A 14,811-nucleotide genomic window follows, 5' to 3' on the forward strand; every position below is an offset into this window, starting at 1 on the left:
TAATAGCTTTAAGTTATAGGAGGGTAGATTTTGATAGAACATTAAAATGAATGTCTTGACTGTGAGAGCAATTTGACAATGACAGCAACTACATGGAAAGGTGATAGGGTATCCTTCTCTGGACATCATGAAAAAGAAGCTGGAGATCTGAATTGAGTGGGAAATTCAACCTGATGTCCATAGGGTCCCTTCCAGCTCAACAATTCAATGCTTCCATGATGTGTGAGCATTTTGTCCAGTTGAGTATGTTGAACACTCAGTGTGGTGGTGGCACAATTTTGCACCTACTTGGGCCATATAACTATCAAATGATGCATATCTGCTTCAAGATTTGAAGACACGTATATTTATATGTTCCAACAAGTAATATATGTTCATTACTTTAGTTTCCAAACTAGAAGCAAGAGGGTAAAAGCCACTGCAAAATATAGTGATCACAGCACATTCACTTAAATAGAGGATTGTGTGGATGGAGATGTTCGATACTATCTGATACAATATGACTAACTACTTGTATATTTCAGCTTGAAATGAGGAAATGTAACAGGACCCGGTTTACTCCCTTCCACCAGAACACAAATGAAATAATATGATTTCGAAAGATAAGCAGAGTCACTACTTGAATGCAATTTTACCAACAAATACCATGGATCTCCAAGTGGAGTTAAGGAAAAACTCCTGCTCAAAACTGTAGAAAGCCGCTGCCAATCAAAATTGACAGCACTGGACTTGATGGAACAATGGGCTGACTCAGTGTAAGGCAGTTTCCTGTGCTTTTATGCTCCACTGGTTCCTCACTTTGCCTTCTCATAAAATAAATTGCTGACCAAGGAGAAGGAATGTTTTGTGATCTGTTATATATTGTTTGATAACTGTCTGACTTATGATGTTTATAGATTTCGTGATATGATTCATTTGTCATTCTTTTGACTTATTTTTGAGTCTGGTCTCACTGTAGGCCATTCAAGACAAGCTGAGTTGGTGGTGCTAATGTTGAAGGACTACCAGATGGTTAGTTGTTGCTCACAATGAGGCAAATCTGTTTGGGCCTGGTCAAAACTGAGTCATAGCAGCTGTGACAACAAATGAGCAACAATATTATATTGTACGAGGAATTAGATGGTGAATATTGTGCTGCAGAGGAGTTCGTCCCTGCATCAGATTCTTGATATGCTATTAAATTGTGCCTTCTAATTCACAGTCAATCAAGACTGTTCAGTGACATACAGCCCAAGGACTGAGGGAGGAGGATGGGAAGGAGGATCGGGGCAGTCACTACGTGTCTCACCTTCCTCCCAGCATAAAGATGGGAGACTCCACCAGACTCCCAAGCAGCATAGTCCACTGTAGAACAACTCTTACCATCAGAAAGCTCTTAATAATGTTTGGGTGGAATCTTTTTTCTTGCATTTGAATCCATTGCTCCATGTCTTAAAACAAGCTTGCCCTCTCTTCAATCCTCTTCCTCTTCTACTTCCTTCTAATTTGCAATAAATCAAGGCTTGTCCATCGATATATAATTTTTCATCATCACCCCCAATTCTGCTTTAGTGCAGACATTGTATGGATCTACTCTCCAGGGATCGTCCATAGATCTATAAGTGAATCACTCTCATCCACACGTGGTAGCCACATAAAGTATGGCATTCATCACTTAAACAACAACCCAAGATTAACTCATGATAGCAACTATCACAGCATTTCTCAACCTGGGGGTTGGTATCCCTGGTGGGGTTGCAAAGGGGGTGTCAGAGGGGTCACCAAAGACCAGTATTTTAAATGTCCACCAAACCCTTCTAGTATTTTCTGTTGGTAATGGGAGTTCTTTATGTCAAGTTTGGTTCAGTTCCATCATTGGTGGAGTTCAGGATGCTCTTTGATTTTAGGTGAACTATTAATCCCACCAACTACAACTTCCAAATGAAAAAAAATCATTCCTCCCCCTCAAACCCCAATTTGAGTGTCTCTGATATTTGCGCCAAATTTGGTCCAGTGAATAAAAATACATCCTGCATATCAGATATTTACATTACAATTCATAACAGTAGCATAATTACAGTTATGAAGTAGAAATGAAAATAATTTTATGGTTGGGCTCACCACAACTTGAGGAACTAAATTTAGTGGTTGTGGCATTAGAAAGGTTGAGAACCACTGAAATATCAGCTCCCAAGAGCATTGCCCTGGTGCTACCCTGCATATCTGTCTCTCACCTCAGGTAAAATCAAAATACCTCATGCTTTGTTTCCACCAAATTTACATGTTTCTCACTTTGCATCTCAGTTTGCATTGTCCCAGCCTTAGTCATCTTCCCTTAACGGATTTGCTGTCATATATCCAATCTATCCTCAAACTTTGTTGCATTGGCTGTGTTTTGACAGCGTAATAAACATGGTTTATAATCCATATTTGCGTATTTGTTTGTTTAGTTACTTTATTATATTTTATTTATAGCCCATTTTTCTCCTTATACAGGATGCAAGGCAGCATATGCACACACACAAACAATGTGATGAAGAGAGGGAAAATGAACAGTGTGTGCACGAAGGAGGGTTGCCAGAGTGAAAACAAAACAGAGCCCTTTAATGGCTGTATAGAAAAGGGAATTTCAGCAGGTTTCTCTCCTTATGTGATTGCATGACAAGCAACTCCCACTGAAATTACCTCTTCTGCACAGTTATAGTAGGCACTCAGACAACCGGCACCTAAAGGAATTGGTAGATTCTTACCAATAGCATTACTATCCCCATACTATACCACACCTTAGAGCAGACATGGGCAAACTTTGGCCCTCCAGGTGTTTTGGATTTCAACACCCACAATTCCTAACAGCCTCAGGCCCTTTCCTTTTCCCCCTCAGCCGCTTAAGCGGCTGAGGGGGAAAAGGAAGGGGCCTGAGGCTGTTAGGAATTGTGGGCGTTGAAGTCCAAAACACATGGAGGGCCAAAGTTTGCCCATGCCTGCCTTAAAGATTATATTGACTTGACATTAATATTGTACCTGTGAAAATGTATTGTGAGATATACAGTTTTCTGCATGTGCATTCTTTCAGAAGCATTCATTTTCTGTTTGGGGGAGGCAAGCTCCAATTAAAGGTGACTATCTAAATGCATAACCTATCCTGTCACATACCCTCCCAGAAGCAATATATCATAACGGAGTAAGTTCTGCTAGAAAGAGGCTGTAGAAGAGCAGAGATTTTTTTTTTGAAAAACTTCTTTTTAAGGCGGAGGCGCTTGCTCACATTGTCCCCAACAAAGACAGCCCCGAAGCACTCACGTTGCCTTGGCAACTGTGCATATCTTACGCTCCCAGGCTACATAGCCATAACACTCTAGAGAAGTTCCAAACCTCAAGCCCTATAAAAATTAGCTCCAAAAAGGTTTGTTGGTTCAGCATCTCATGCTCCCCACTCCATCCCCACGTTACCCCCCTCACTCTTTTATAACACATGTGGGAATTAATTATATAATCATAAAGTTGGAAGAGACCCCAAGGGCCATCCAGTCCAACCCCCTGCAATGCAGGAATATGCAATCAAACCATTCCCAACAGATGACCATCCAGCCTCTACTTTAAAACTAACAGGACTAAACAGCACAATAATATGATGCTCCACCACCCTCATCCCCATCCAGACATGGGATAAAGCCCTTACCATCAGGAAGTTCTTCCTGATGTTTAGGTGGAATCTTTTTCCCTGCAATTTGAATCCACTGTTCCATGTCCTAGTCTCTAGAGCAGCAGAAAACAACCTTGATCTGGACTGTTGTGAGTTTTCCGGGATATGGTCATGTTTCAAAAGTGGTCCATGTGTCTTGGAACAATTTATTCCCATAGAGATGTTCAATGTGTTGTTGAAGGCTTTCGTGGCTAGAATCACTGGGTTGTTGTGAGTTTTCCGGGCTGTATGGCCATGCTCCAGAACTTCTGGAACATGACCATACAGCCCAGAAAACTCACAACAATCCAGTGATTCTAGCCATGAAAGCCTTCGACAACACACAACATTGGTCATTCCTCAATGCGACATGCTTTCAAATATTCAAACATAGTGATCATGTCCCCTCTCAGATGTCTTTTCTCCAAGTTAAATGTGCCCAGCTCCCTCAGCCATTCCTCATAGGGCTTTGTTTCCAAGCCTTTGACCACTTTGATCACCCTTCTCTGACCACGTTCCAGGTTGTCAATATCCTTCTTGAATTGTGAGACACAGTGTAATTCCAGGTGAAGTCTGATTTCATTCTTTGATTTTAGTCATAAAAAGAGTCAAGAACTGCAATCAACATTCATTGATGCTCTAAGGGCCATTTCATGTGTTAGACACAGGTAAATCTAGGTATAGACAATAAAGGTGACCCAGCAAAAGCCTTCAAGGCAAAGTCCCATGAACACTAAACATATACATCATATTGTTCACACGAGAAAACATATAAAGTTGGGCGAGCCAAGTTCTAGTCCCAAAGAAGCCACAAAACTAATTGTGCCACTTTGGGCCGCCTATTCTCATACTCAGCTTGACGTACTTCAGAAAGTTGTTGTAAGGATGAAGTGGGAACAAAGAAGGTCATTTGCTGCCATGAACTCATTGGGAAAATGTGGGCCAGAAATATAGAAGCTAAATAAAATCTTATATATAATAAACAACACAGAGAAAGTTTAGCCTCAACCATTTTTTTTTATTTTGTAATGACTAGTTTTCTAGTGACAGTTCTATCACATGGAAATTTTCTTCCCGTATCTTATAAGAACTCTTGATGGACTTAAACAGTCTTGTTCATATAGTCGGCCCTCCATATTTGCGGATTTGACTTTTGAAGATTTGGCTATTCACAGATTGGATTAAAATGTTATCTCTAGCAATCTCTAGGCCCTCCAGTGCGATTCTTAATCACTTAACAGACGGTAATTACATTTAACATTGTCCCCATACATCAGATAATGATTATTATCCCACATTTTATACCTGTGGACACCTAAATGGATATAAACAAACAAACCACTAGCCAAAACTGATCTAGAATCGGTGGCAGAGCGCCAGCATTTTTATTGCAGGACTCTCATGCAGCCTTTCTCATTTCAATGATTTGTGTCATTTGAGATTGTGAGGGCACATGTTATAATTGTGCAAAGTTACTATATCAAGTGAGATCATTTCACTGTATAGTATTACTTGGCCTTAACAATCAAGTATATTGAGAAGATGTTATGTGCAAGTTAATGAGTCTACCCTTTCTATTTCTAAACAAACCAATGGAATTTTGTATTTAACATACAATTAGAGCCTTTTGTATCTATACAAATTGGAACCAGACTACAGCTTCTCTGAATGGGATTGACATTCAGCAAAGCCTGGAAGAAAGGAGAAGGGTTTTCACGGATTTCCTCTCCTGATCCCATTCCTACCCATCACATCCCACATGGCTCTGAAAGATCCTACAAAACTCTGAAGCAGCTTTCTAGAGCGATGCAGAAAAATTGAGAAATCTATGAAATTGCCTCCCAACTCCATTCCTCCAGCAGAAGGAGAATCCTATTACAGAAGTTCTGGGTCCAAGTATTGTCCTCTAAGTGGGAAAGGTGGTTCATATCTGAAATTTTGCCCCCTGTTTAAATCGACCTGTATGAATTATGTGGGAGGTTTTTATAAAAGGAAAATAATAGCATATAATAATAATACTTTATGTGTAGACCACTCAATATCCCCAAAGGAGCTTAGGCGGTTTCCAACATATATGGCAAGCATTCAATGCCAAAAAGGGGGGAAAAACCCACAAATTACATCAAAACAGACTACATCAAGCAATATAAAAGCAACCTAAACAAATCCTTCTGATTGCTATTTCACAGGAAGTTGCATTGCTCCAAAATCTACTTTATTCAACCAGGAAGTTCCCTGGTGATTTCTAAGAAGTAGTGGGTGATGGGTTGCTATTGGCTATTTCCGACTGAATTGGCTAATTCGTCATCATTTTCTCTCTGAGGAATTCCCACTAAAGAAGATGAAAGGCATAGTCCAAGGCTTGCTAAAGGCCTTGCATGGTTCCAGGCTACACAGAACCATCTCTTTAATTACACTGCAACTTCAATGATTGCACTTGAACATCAATTTCTGTGATTGGGGTGACAATCAAGTGGACAAAACCCATTCAATTGCCTCATCTCACAGGCTGGAACACTTTCAAAGAAAATGTGTGGAAAGGTATCTTACAAGCCACTTCTCTAATGTCAAGAGGGTGCTTTGCATTGTTCTCCTGCTAGTATTTGCAAATGGGCTTCAAGTAACTAAGCGTGTCCTCCCCTTTCTTTGGTTGCACTTCATGACTAATGCAAGATGTCAGTACAAATGTGGGAATGGACACAATAACCTACTACCCTAGAGAAAAGTATCACATCATCTCTAGTGGCTGATTGTCAAACTCCTGGAGGCTTGAACTTCTCAATGCAGTTGGTGAACTGGAACCAACCACCTGTTGAAAATAGAGAATGATGCTCTTCTCTGCCAATTAATTAACAGCTAGCTTCAGCCATATATAGAATAACACTGCCCAATGTCATCACAGTAATTATCAGTGTTTTGTTTAGGAGCCGAGTCCATTACACCTGAGGGAGGGTGTTGTTTGCAACATAAGAAACAGTGACAACAACAAAAAAGCACTAAATTATATGATGTCTATTCTCCTAGGAATAACACAATAATAATTTCATAATCAATATGCCCAACTCATTATGTACCGTGAACAGAAATACTGATGTAAGAAAGGTAAAGCAAGTACTTTGTTTATTTCCAGACATTTAAGATGTCTGTGATATTTTTATTATTTAACCCTTCTGCTATGAAATATAAAGTGATGCTTAACATCAACACAGAATTGGATGCAGTTCTTGCACATGCACATTCAAGGGTAGGGTTAGAGTAAACAAAGAGTCATGCGAGTCAGAAAGAAGGAAATCTGTCTTTCAAAAGATGTACACAAATTTGGCTTCCCTCCTCTTTTCTAAAAAGGCTAAAAGTTACTGTGAGTTTTCCAGGCTGTATGCCCATGTTCCAGAAGCATTCTCTCCTGATGTTTCACCCACATCTTTGGCAGGCATCCTCAGAAGTTGTGAGGTCTGTTGGAAGTGGGGTTTATATTTCTGTGGAAGGTCCAGGGTGGGAGAAAGAACTCTTGTCTGTTGGAGGCAAATGTGAATGTTACAATTGGCCACCTTCATTACCAATGAATAGTCTTGCAACTTCAAAGTCTGGCTGCTTCCTGCCTGCGGGAACCCTTTGTTAGGTCTTACCTGGCCCTGATTGTTTCCTGTCTGGAGTTCCCCTGTTTTCTGAGTATCGTTCTTTATTTACTGTCCTGATTTTAGCATTTTCATACTATAGCCAGATTTTGTTCATTTTCATGATTTTCTCCTTTTTTGTTGAAATTGTCCACATGCTTGTGGATTTCAGTGGCTTCACCACCTCTGAGGATGCCTGCCATAGATGCGGGTGAAACGTCAGGAGAGAATGCTTCTGGTATATGGCCATACAGCCCAGAAAACTCACAGCAACCCAGTGATTCTGGCCATGAAAGCCTTCGACAACACAAAGCTAAAAGTATTAACATTTGCCATTTGAGCCTATGGACATACACGTTCAAACTGCTGGAGCATAAAATGATCTCCACACGTCCACTAAGATTCTTTCTGCCTCTTCCAAGAAAAATATGAAACTAAAAAAATTACTATTACTTCACATGAACTTTTCAGATTGCTAGAAGGAAGCATTTGTGTGCGTGTTGTACATGCACGCACCTGCAAGCGCATGTGCTTTAAACAACTCAAGACTGTTTTACAGAACATCCCTGAAGATCACAGCAGTGGCAGGAAGATCACACTCTTTCCTATATATACACCCAGAACCCTCTTGCCACAAGAAACCAGAAAGTTTATCTTACCTCCCACCAAGCCGAATGAGCTAAGTCAGGCATGGGCCAACTTTGGCCCTCCAGGTGTTATGGACTTCAACGGCAACAATTCCTAACAGCCTCAGGCCCTTTCCTTTTCCCCCTCAGCCGCTTAAGTGGCTGAGGGGGGAAAGGAAGGGGCCTGAGGCTGTTAGGAATTGTGGGCATTGAAGTCCAAAACACCTGGAGGGCCAAAGTTGGCCCATGCCTGAGCTAAGTAGTTGCTAATGGGGTTTGAAGACAAATAGTTGGATGTCTCTTTAAGCTTTGTTGTTTACCTTCTGACTCCCACCCCAGTCTACTGCAGATCCCATCTAGCTGCCAAAAAAGGCATTTGACATTGAGTGGATGAGCACTGTCTGTCCCCACCGCCTAGTTTACCAGAAGCAACAAAGGAAAGCCCACAACAAAATAAAAGCATCTTCCAGACCCCTCCCCAACCGCACATTTTACCCAAAGACAAGTTTGCATCCCCAAAAACGAAAACAGTGTACGAAGCAAAAGGGAAATTATGAGCCCTTTCATATCCCAGAATATCAAAGCAGAAAGTGCCACATTTTCTGAGCGTGGACTCAGCTACCCCAGTTTAAAGCAGATATTGTAAGATTTTCTGCCTTGATATTCTGGGATATAGGGCTGTGTGGACAGGCTCTCTGTCACATTTTTGTCTCCGCATTCCTCCCCCCAGTCTGATAAGTTTCTCTCCTTCCTCCAAGGCTGTAGTAACTGACCATCTTCCAAGAAGGGAGGGAGGGAGTAGGGAAAGGAGGGACTGAGAGCTACAATAACAAACAAAGCCTCCTCTCTAAATCTCATTCTCCCAGGAATGAGAAAGAAGGTAAAACAATCCCAAAGGATGAAGAGAGGTAATGATGAAGACCTTTGTAAAAAAAAAAAAAAGTCCACCAACCTTGAGGATCCCAGTTGACTTGTTTCCTTGGTGTCTCGATTGGAAATTTCATCGCTTCCTTGGCACAAGGAGAGGGAAGAGATTGAATGAATTTCCAAGCCTTGCTTTCCTCCTGCCTGGATGCTGCAGCCAAACAAACACATTGATTTCAAAATGGGGAGGGGGAGTGAATAGAGAGAGGGGGGTTGGTGGTACCAGGCACCTGAAAACAAGCCAGGTGGGAAGGAGCTTGAGCTTTGGAGAGCCGGAGGAAGGACCAATGGAAAATCCCCAAGTGGGCTTTGGTACCACTAGGAAGAGGAGAGGAGAGCAGCCAGTTGGACAAAGGTGGGTGGGTTTGGGTGGATGGGAAGTCTCTTCCTTTTTTTTTTTTTAATCTATGGGTTCTAAGAGCTGCCTGGCAAGTCTTCCTGGTCCTTCTTTTTGCAGATGCTGTTTGTTGGGGCGGGCGGTGTTGGGTTGACCAGACCACTGCAGCATTACACACTAGGCTGGCGCACACGTGAATGCATCGTCCAGCCAGATGCGGATCAGGAGGATGGGGAGAGACTTCAGGTGGGGAGGGAGAGGTGCCAAGGAGGGGACGGATCCAGCCAGGCGCTCAGTCAAGCCAAGAGGTGCCACGGCCAAGGCATCCGGAGAAGCAAGGCAGGCAACAAGCCCATCTGCGCGCCTCTTCCAGCAAGGCTCTGGCGAAGGGCGGCAAATGAGAAGATGATGGAGATGGTGATGATGATGAGGAGGAGGAAAAGTCATCATCTCCGGGTTGGGGGGAGCTGCAGCCGCATGGCTTGTGGGAAGGTGGGGGCGACCATCCCATCTGAATGCAGCAAGAGCGAGACGGAGGAGGGGGAGGAAGGAAGGAAGGAAGGAAGGAAGGCTTGCTCTCTCTCTGTCGCTCTCTCTCAGTCGCACCTCCAAGGCAGCCTTATGTGAAACTTCGGCGGGGGCACCTTGCCTTGGTTGTCACAGAGTGGGAGGGGAGGGGAGGGGGCGGTGGCTGCGAGGAAGAAAGGAGGGGGTCGGTGGGCGAAGGGTGACGGCATCGGGGAGCAGGGGCCGCGCTCAGGTGGCTCTGGGGCGGGGGCGGCGCTCAACGCGGCTGGCTACTTGCTGGCGCCCTTCCTCGCCTCCAGGAAGAGGAGGAGGAGGTTGCATTGCATTGCAGTGTTGCGAGGTGGAGTTTTGCAGCGGAGACGCGCTTGGCTGAGTAGCAGTAGAGGACCGGCTTGGGTGGGGAGGGAGGGGAGAGGCGGAAGAGAGGCGGCGGGGAAGCAGCAGCGACAAGAACAACAAGAATATCCAAACTATCTTCCTTTTCCTCTTCTTCATCATCACCAAACCAAAGGCTGGGGGGTACAAAGGCTTAGGATGCACTTAGACTAGCAAACCTTACACAACAAAACAAAACCGAGTCAAGTCAATCCCCAAGAGCATCTATCTGGAAGGCTGCATTAGTCCAGAAGGAGAGAAATGCTTGCGAGAACACCAAGTTGCATTGCACAGACAGTTTTCCATTCACGTAAGTTTCTCCAATTGTGCAAAAACCTGCAACTCATGCCTAATAACCAAACAGGAGGGCCATTCATTACAGAGTTATCATGCCATTATTGCACTTTAACTGCCACAAGAAGCTTCTGCCGTTGTTCCTAATGAAGGTGCATATACACACTGTGGAACAGGCATGGGCACACTTGGGCCCTCCAGGTGTTTTATTTATTTATTTATTTAAATCATTTATACCCCGCCTTTCTCACCCGAGGGGACTCAGGGCGGCTTAGAAGTGGCAATTGATGCCGTTACACTGATATACAATGAACTAATGTCCAATGTTTTGGACTTCAACTCCCATAATTTCTAACAGCCTATTGGCTGGGTTGTTGTGCATTTTCCAGGCTGTATGGCTATGTTCCAGAAGCATTCTCTCCCGACGTTTCGCCCACATCTATGGCAAGCATCCTCAGAGGTTGTGAGGTACAGTAGAGTTTCACTTATCCAAGCTAAACAGGCCGGCAGAACCTTGGATAAGTGAATATCTTGGATAATAAGGAGGGATTAAGGAAAAGCCTATTAAACATCAAATTAGGTTATGATTTTACAAATTAAGCACCAAATTAAGTTCAATACGCAGTAATGTTATGTTGTAATTACTATATTTACGAATTTAGCACCAAAATATCACGATATATTGAAAACATTGACTACCAAAATGGCTTGGATAATCCAGAGGCTTGGATAAGCGAGGCTTGGGTAAGTGAGACTCTACTGTATATTGGAAACTAAGCAAGGGAGGTGTATATATCTCTGGAAGGTCCAGGATGGGAGAAAGAACTCTTGTCTGTTGGAGGAAATTAATATTGTAATTAATCACCTTGATTAGCATTAATGGCCTTGCAAGCTTCATGTCCTGCCTGGGGGAATCCTTTGTTCAGACGTTTTAGCTGCCCCTGATTGATTCATGTCTGTAATTCCTCTGTTTTCAGAGTGTTGTTCTTTATTTACTGTTCTGATTTTAATACTGGTAGCCAGATTTTGTTCATTTTCATGGTTTCCTCCTTTCTGCTGAAATTGTCCACATTTGTGGATTTCCATGGCTTTTCTGTGTAGTCTGACATGATAGTTGTTAGAGTGGTCCAACTGTTAGGAATTGTGAGATGTGAAGTCCAAAACACCTAGAGGGCCCAAGTTTGCTCATGCCTGCTGTAGAATTAATAAAGTTTGACATGATTTGACTGCCACTGCTCAACCCAAACCAAAGGTTAGAAGGTGCAAGTTTCCATTTGAAACCAGATTTAGGGTGTATGTTCCACATATAACCCAGAATACCAAGACAGATAATCCAGTTCAAGGCAGATGCTGTGGATTATCTGAGTCCACACTGCCATATATTCCAGTTCAAAGTGGATAATATGGGATTTTATACAGCTGTGTGGAAGGGGCCCAGGGTTAGGGTACATCTTAGGGACCTTCCTCACAGCCATGTAACCCAGAATATCAAAGTAGAAAAACCACATTATCTGATTTTAACAGGATTTTTAATCGTGTCAGAAGTGACTTGAGAACATACTGCAAGTTGCTTCTGGTATGAGAGAATTGGCTGCCTACAGAGTCATTTCCCAGGGGGTGCCCATATGTGTTATCTGGGAGGCTTCTCTCATGTTCCCGCAAGCTGTCTCGCTGATTCGAACCGGCAACCTTCAGGTCAGCAACCCAATCTTCAGTTCAGCAGTTCAGCTGACACAAAGGTTTAATCCATTGTGCCACCACAGCTCTATTTGAATAGGATTATCTTAGTCTACACTGCTATGTAATCCAGTTCAAAGCATGTGGATTTTATAGAGTTGTGTAAGGCCCTTTCTACACAGCCTGATAATCCAGGTTATCAAATCAGAAAATCCACATTATCTGATTAGAACTGGATTATTTTAGTCTACACTGCCATATAATCCATGTCAAAGCAGATAATGTGGCTTTTAAAGCTTTGTGGAAAGGGCCTTACACTGCAAAGGAAGACATAACAAACCCAGCCAAGAAAACCCCCAAGTGCAAGACACTTACATAACCTTTTCTTCTGCAGGTGCATCTACACTATGGAATTAATAAATGTTTGACACCACTTTGACTGCTATGGCTCCATGCTATGGAATCCCAGCAATAATTTTACCTAAACCGAAGGCTGGAAAGTGCAACATCTGGACTCAGGCTTAGGATTCATCTACACGATAGAATAAACTTGAAAAAAAAAACAGTCAGGTAAACCCCCAAACCAGATCCCATCCTTATTGCCCTTTCTACTCAAGGTGCATCTACACCAGTGGTTCTCAACCTGTGGGTCCCCAGATGTTTTGACCTTCAACTCCCAGAAATCCTAACAACTGATAAACTGGCTGGGATTTCTGGGAGTTGCAGACCAAAATACCTGGGAACCCACAGGTTGAGGACCAATGATCTATACTGTAGACTGAATAGAGTTTGACACCACTCGAACTGCCATGGCTCAATACTATGGGATCTGGTAACTAGTTTTATAGAGACTTTAAGCCACCTCTGCCAAAGAGTGCTGGAGTCTCACCAAACTATAAATGCTTTGATTCTATAGTACTGAGCCATGGTAGTGTAATAATAATATAATAATGATAAATCTGTATTTATATCCCACATTTCTCCCTCACGGGACCCAAAACAGCTTATAACATATTAAAACTGTGTAAACAACAATCCAAATACACCAATAATTAGTATAAAACATAAAAAAAACAATTTAAAACAACAATAATATACATTCACATTCTTGTGTACACTGTAATTCTACAACCTAGATGCACCCTTGGGCATACTTTAGAGCAGATCTATTGAAATTAAGGAGACATCAGTTATTCTTGATCAAGGCTAGATTTACTCTGATGAAAAATAAGTCTCATCTTATGGAATCCAGGGAAGGGGAGGCACCACAGAAATTTTCCACTGCCAGATTGACCAAATATATATATACCGGTACATGTACATTAAGGGCATTTAAAGAAGTCTGATGTACTCAGCATAACTACAACTCTAGAGACTAGGTTTGATTCCTTACTTGGCCATGGAAGCCCACTGGTTGACTATGGGTGAGTCACATACTCCCAGCCCCAGAACCCTACATGATAGTAAGAAACAGCTTGAAGGCATACAGCAAATGCTAGATAAGACCACAAAGAATTGTCTTGGAATTGGAAAGTATGAAGCTACCTGGGTTGTATGTTTTCCGGGCAGTATGGCCATGTTCTAGAAGTATGTTTTTTTGGAAAATGGCAATATTTTTAAAATATTGTTCTGTCATATATTTTCCTAGATCAATGACAATTTCCATCAGCTTCCCAATACAGTAGAGTCTCACTTATCCAAGCTAAACGGGCCGGCAGAACCTTGGATAAGTGAATATTTTGGATAATAAGGAGGGATTAAGGAAAAGCCTATTAAACATCAAATTAGGTTATGATTTTACAAATTAAAGCACCAAAACATCATGTTATACAACAAATTTGACAGAAAAAGTAGTTCAGTACGCAGTAATGTTATGTTGTAACTACTGTATTTACGAATTTAGCACCAAAATATCATGATATATTGAAAACATTGACTACAAAAATGCCTTGGATAATCCAGAACCTTGGATAAGCGAGTCTTGGATAAGTGAGACTCTACTGTACTTGTTTCTTTGCTGCTCAAAACCCCTCCCTCAATTTACATTTGCTACAGCTGTTGTTTGCTAATTTTGCCTCCTTCCTCCCACACAGGGTTTAACTTCTGGTCAAAGACAGGTTGGCACCAGAAGATTTCCCCCAAGGGAGGATCAGCTGGTACTGGAGGCGGCAGAGTCACAGCAATCTTGTATGCTTGAATACATTTGCGCAGACAGAGGGGGAAAAATGAGACCATTTGCAGATCCTCTGAGACCACTGCAGCCTCTTAGCCCTGTGAGTGATTTGGGTGTTGCTCTCAGTGTTCCTCCTGTACAGATCAGCTTTCTATTCATGAAACAAGAACCATAAGGAAAAATCTTTGAGAGCATTCCACATATACAAGTAGGACTTGCAATAAATGGTACAGTATCTAATACTCTTATGGCTAAAACCTTGTCTTCATCCAGGATTCTCCATCAAGAAATCAGTCAATATTATACAGCACATAGAATCATAGAGTTGGAAGAGAACTCATGGGTCATCTAATCCAACCCTATGTCATGCAGGAAAAGCACAATCAAAGCACCCCCAACAGATGGCCACCCAGCCTCTGTTTAAGCGCCTCCAAGGAAGGAGCTTCCACCACTCTTCAAGGCAGAAACTTCCACATCTCTTATGGTCAGGAGGTTCTTCATAATATTTAATTAGAATCTCCTTTCATGTAATTTGAACCCATTGCCCCAAGCCCTAGTCTCCAGCGCAGCAGAAAACAAGCCTGAAGAGGGAACCTCTTCCT

At 42.3% G+C, this 14,811-nt stretch overlaps 1 protein-coding gene and 1 long non-coding RNA gene across 3 annotated transcripts in view; one reads left to right on the top strand and one right to left on the bottom strand.

Moving 5' to 3' along the window:
• The window catches only part of kcnk10 (potassium two pore domain channel subfamily K member 10), a 92,238-nt gene extending 83,252 nt beyond the window's left edge, over window positions 1-8,986 (bottom strand). The window contains exon 1 of the mRNA XM_008116437.3: window positions 8,854-8,986. Coding sequence (XP_008114644.1) covers window positions 8,854-8,905 — 52 coding nt within the window. The 5' untranslated portion in view covers window positions 8,906-8,986. The remainder of the gene's footprint in view (window positions 1-8,853) is intronic.
• Window positions 8,987-9,047: 61 nt separating this feature from the next.
• On the top strand, window positions 9,048-14,451 carry LOC134295540 (uncharacterized). Of its 2 annotated transcripts, none has more exons than XR_010002153.1 (2): window positions 9,048-9,180; window positions 14,130-14,451. It is a non-coding gene; the product is annotated as an uncharacterized LOC134295540 (long non-coding RNA). The 2 variants fall into 2 exon arrangements; XR_010002154.1 differs by lacking the exon at window positions 9,048-9,180 and adding an exon at window positions 9,881-10,375.
• The last annotated feature ends 360 nt before the right edge of the window (window positions 14,452-14,811 follow it).

This window comes from Anolis carolinensis, chromosome 1 (assembly GCF_035594765.1).
Source record: "Anolis carolinensis isolate JA03-04 chromosome 1, rAnoCar3.1.pri, whole genome shotgun sequence".
Lineage (NCBI taxonomy): Eukaryota > Metazoa > Chordata > Lepidosauria > Squamata > Dactyloidae > Anolis > Anolis carolinensis.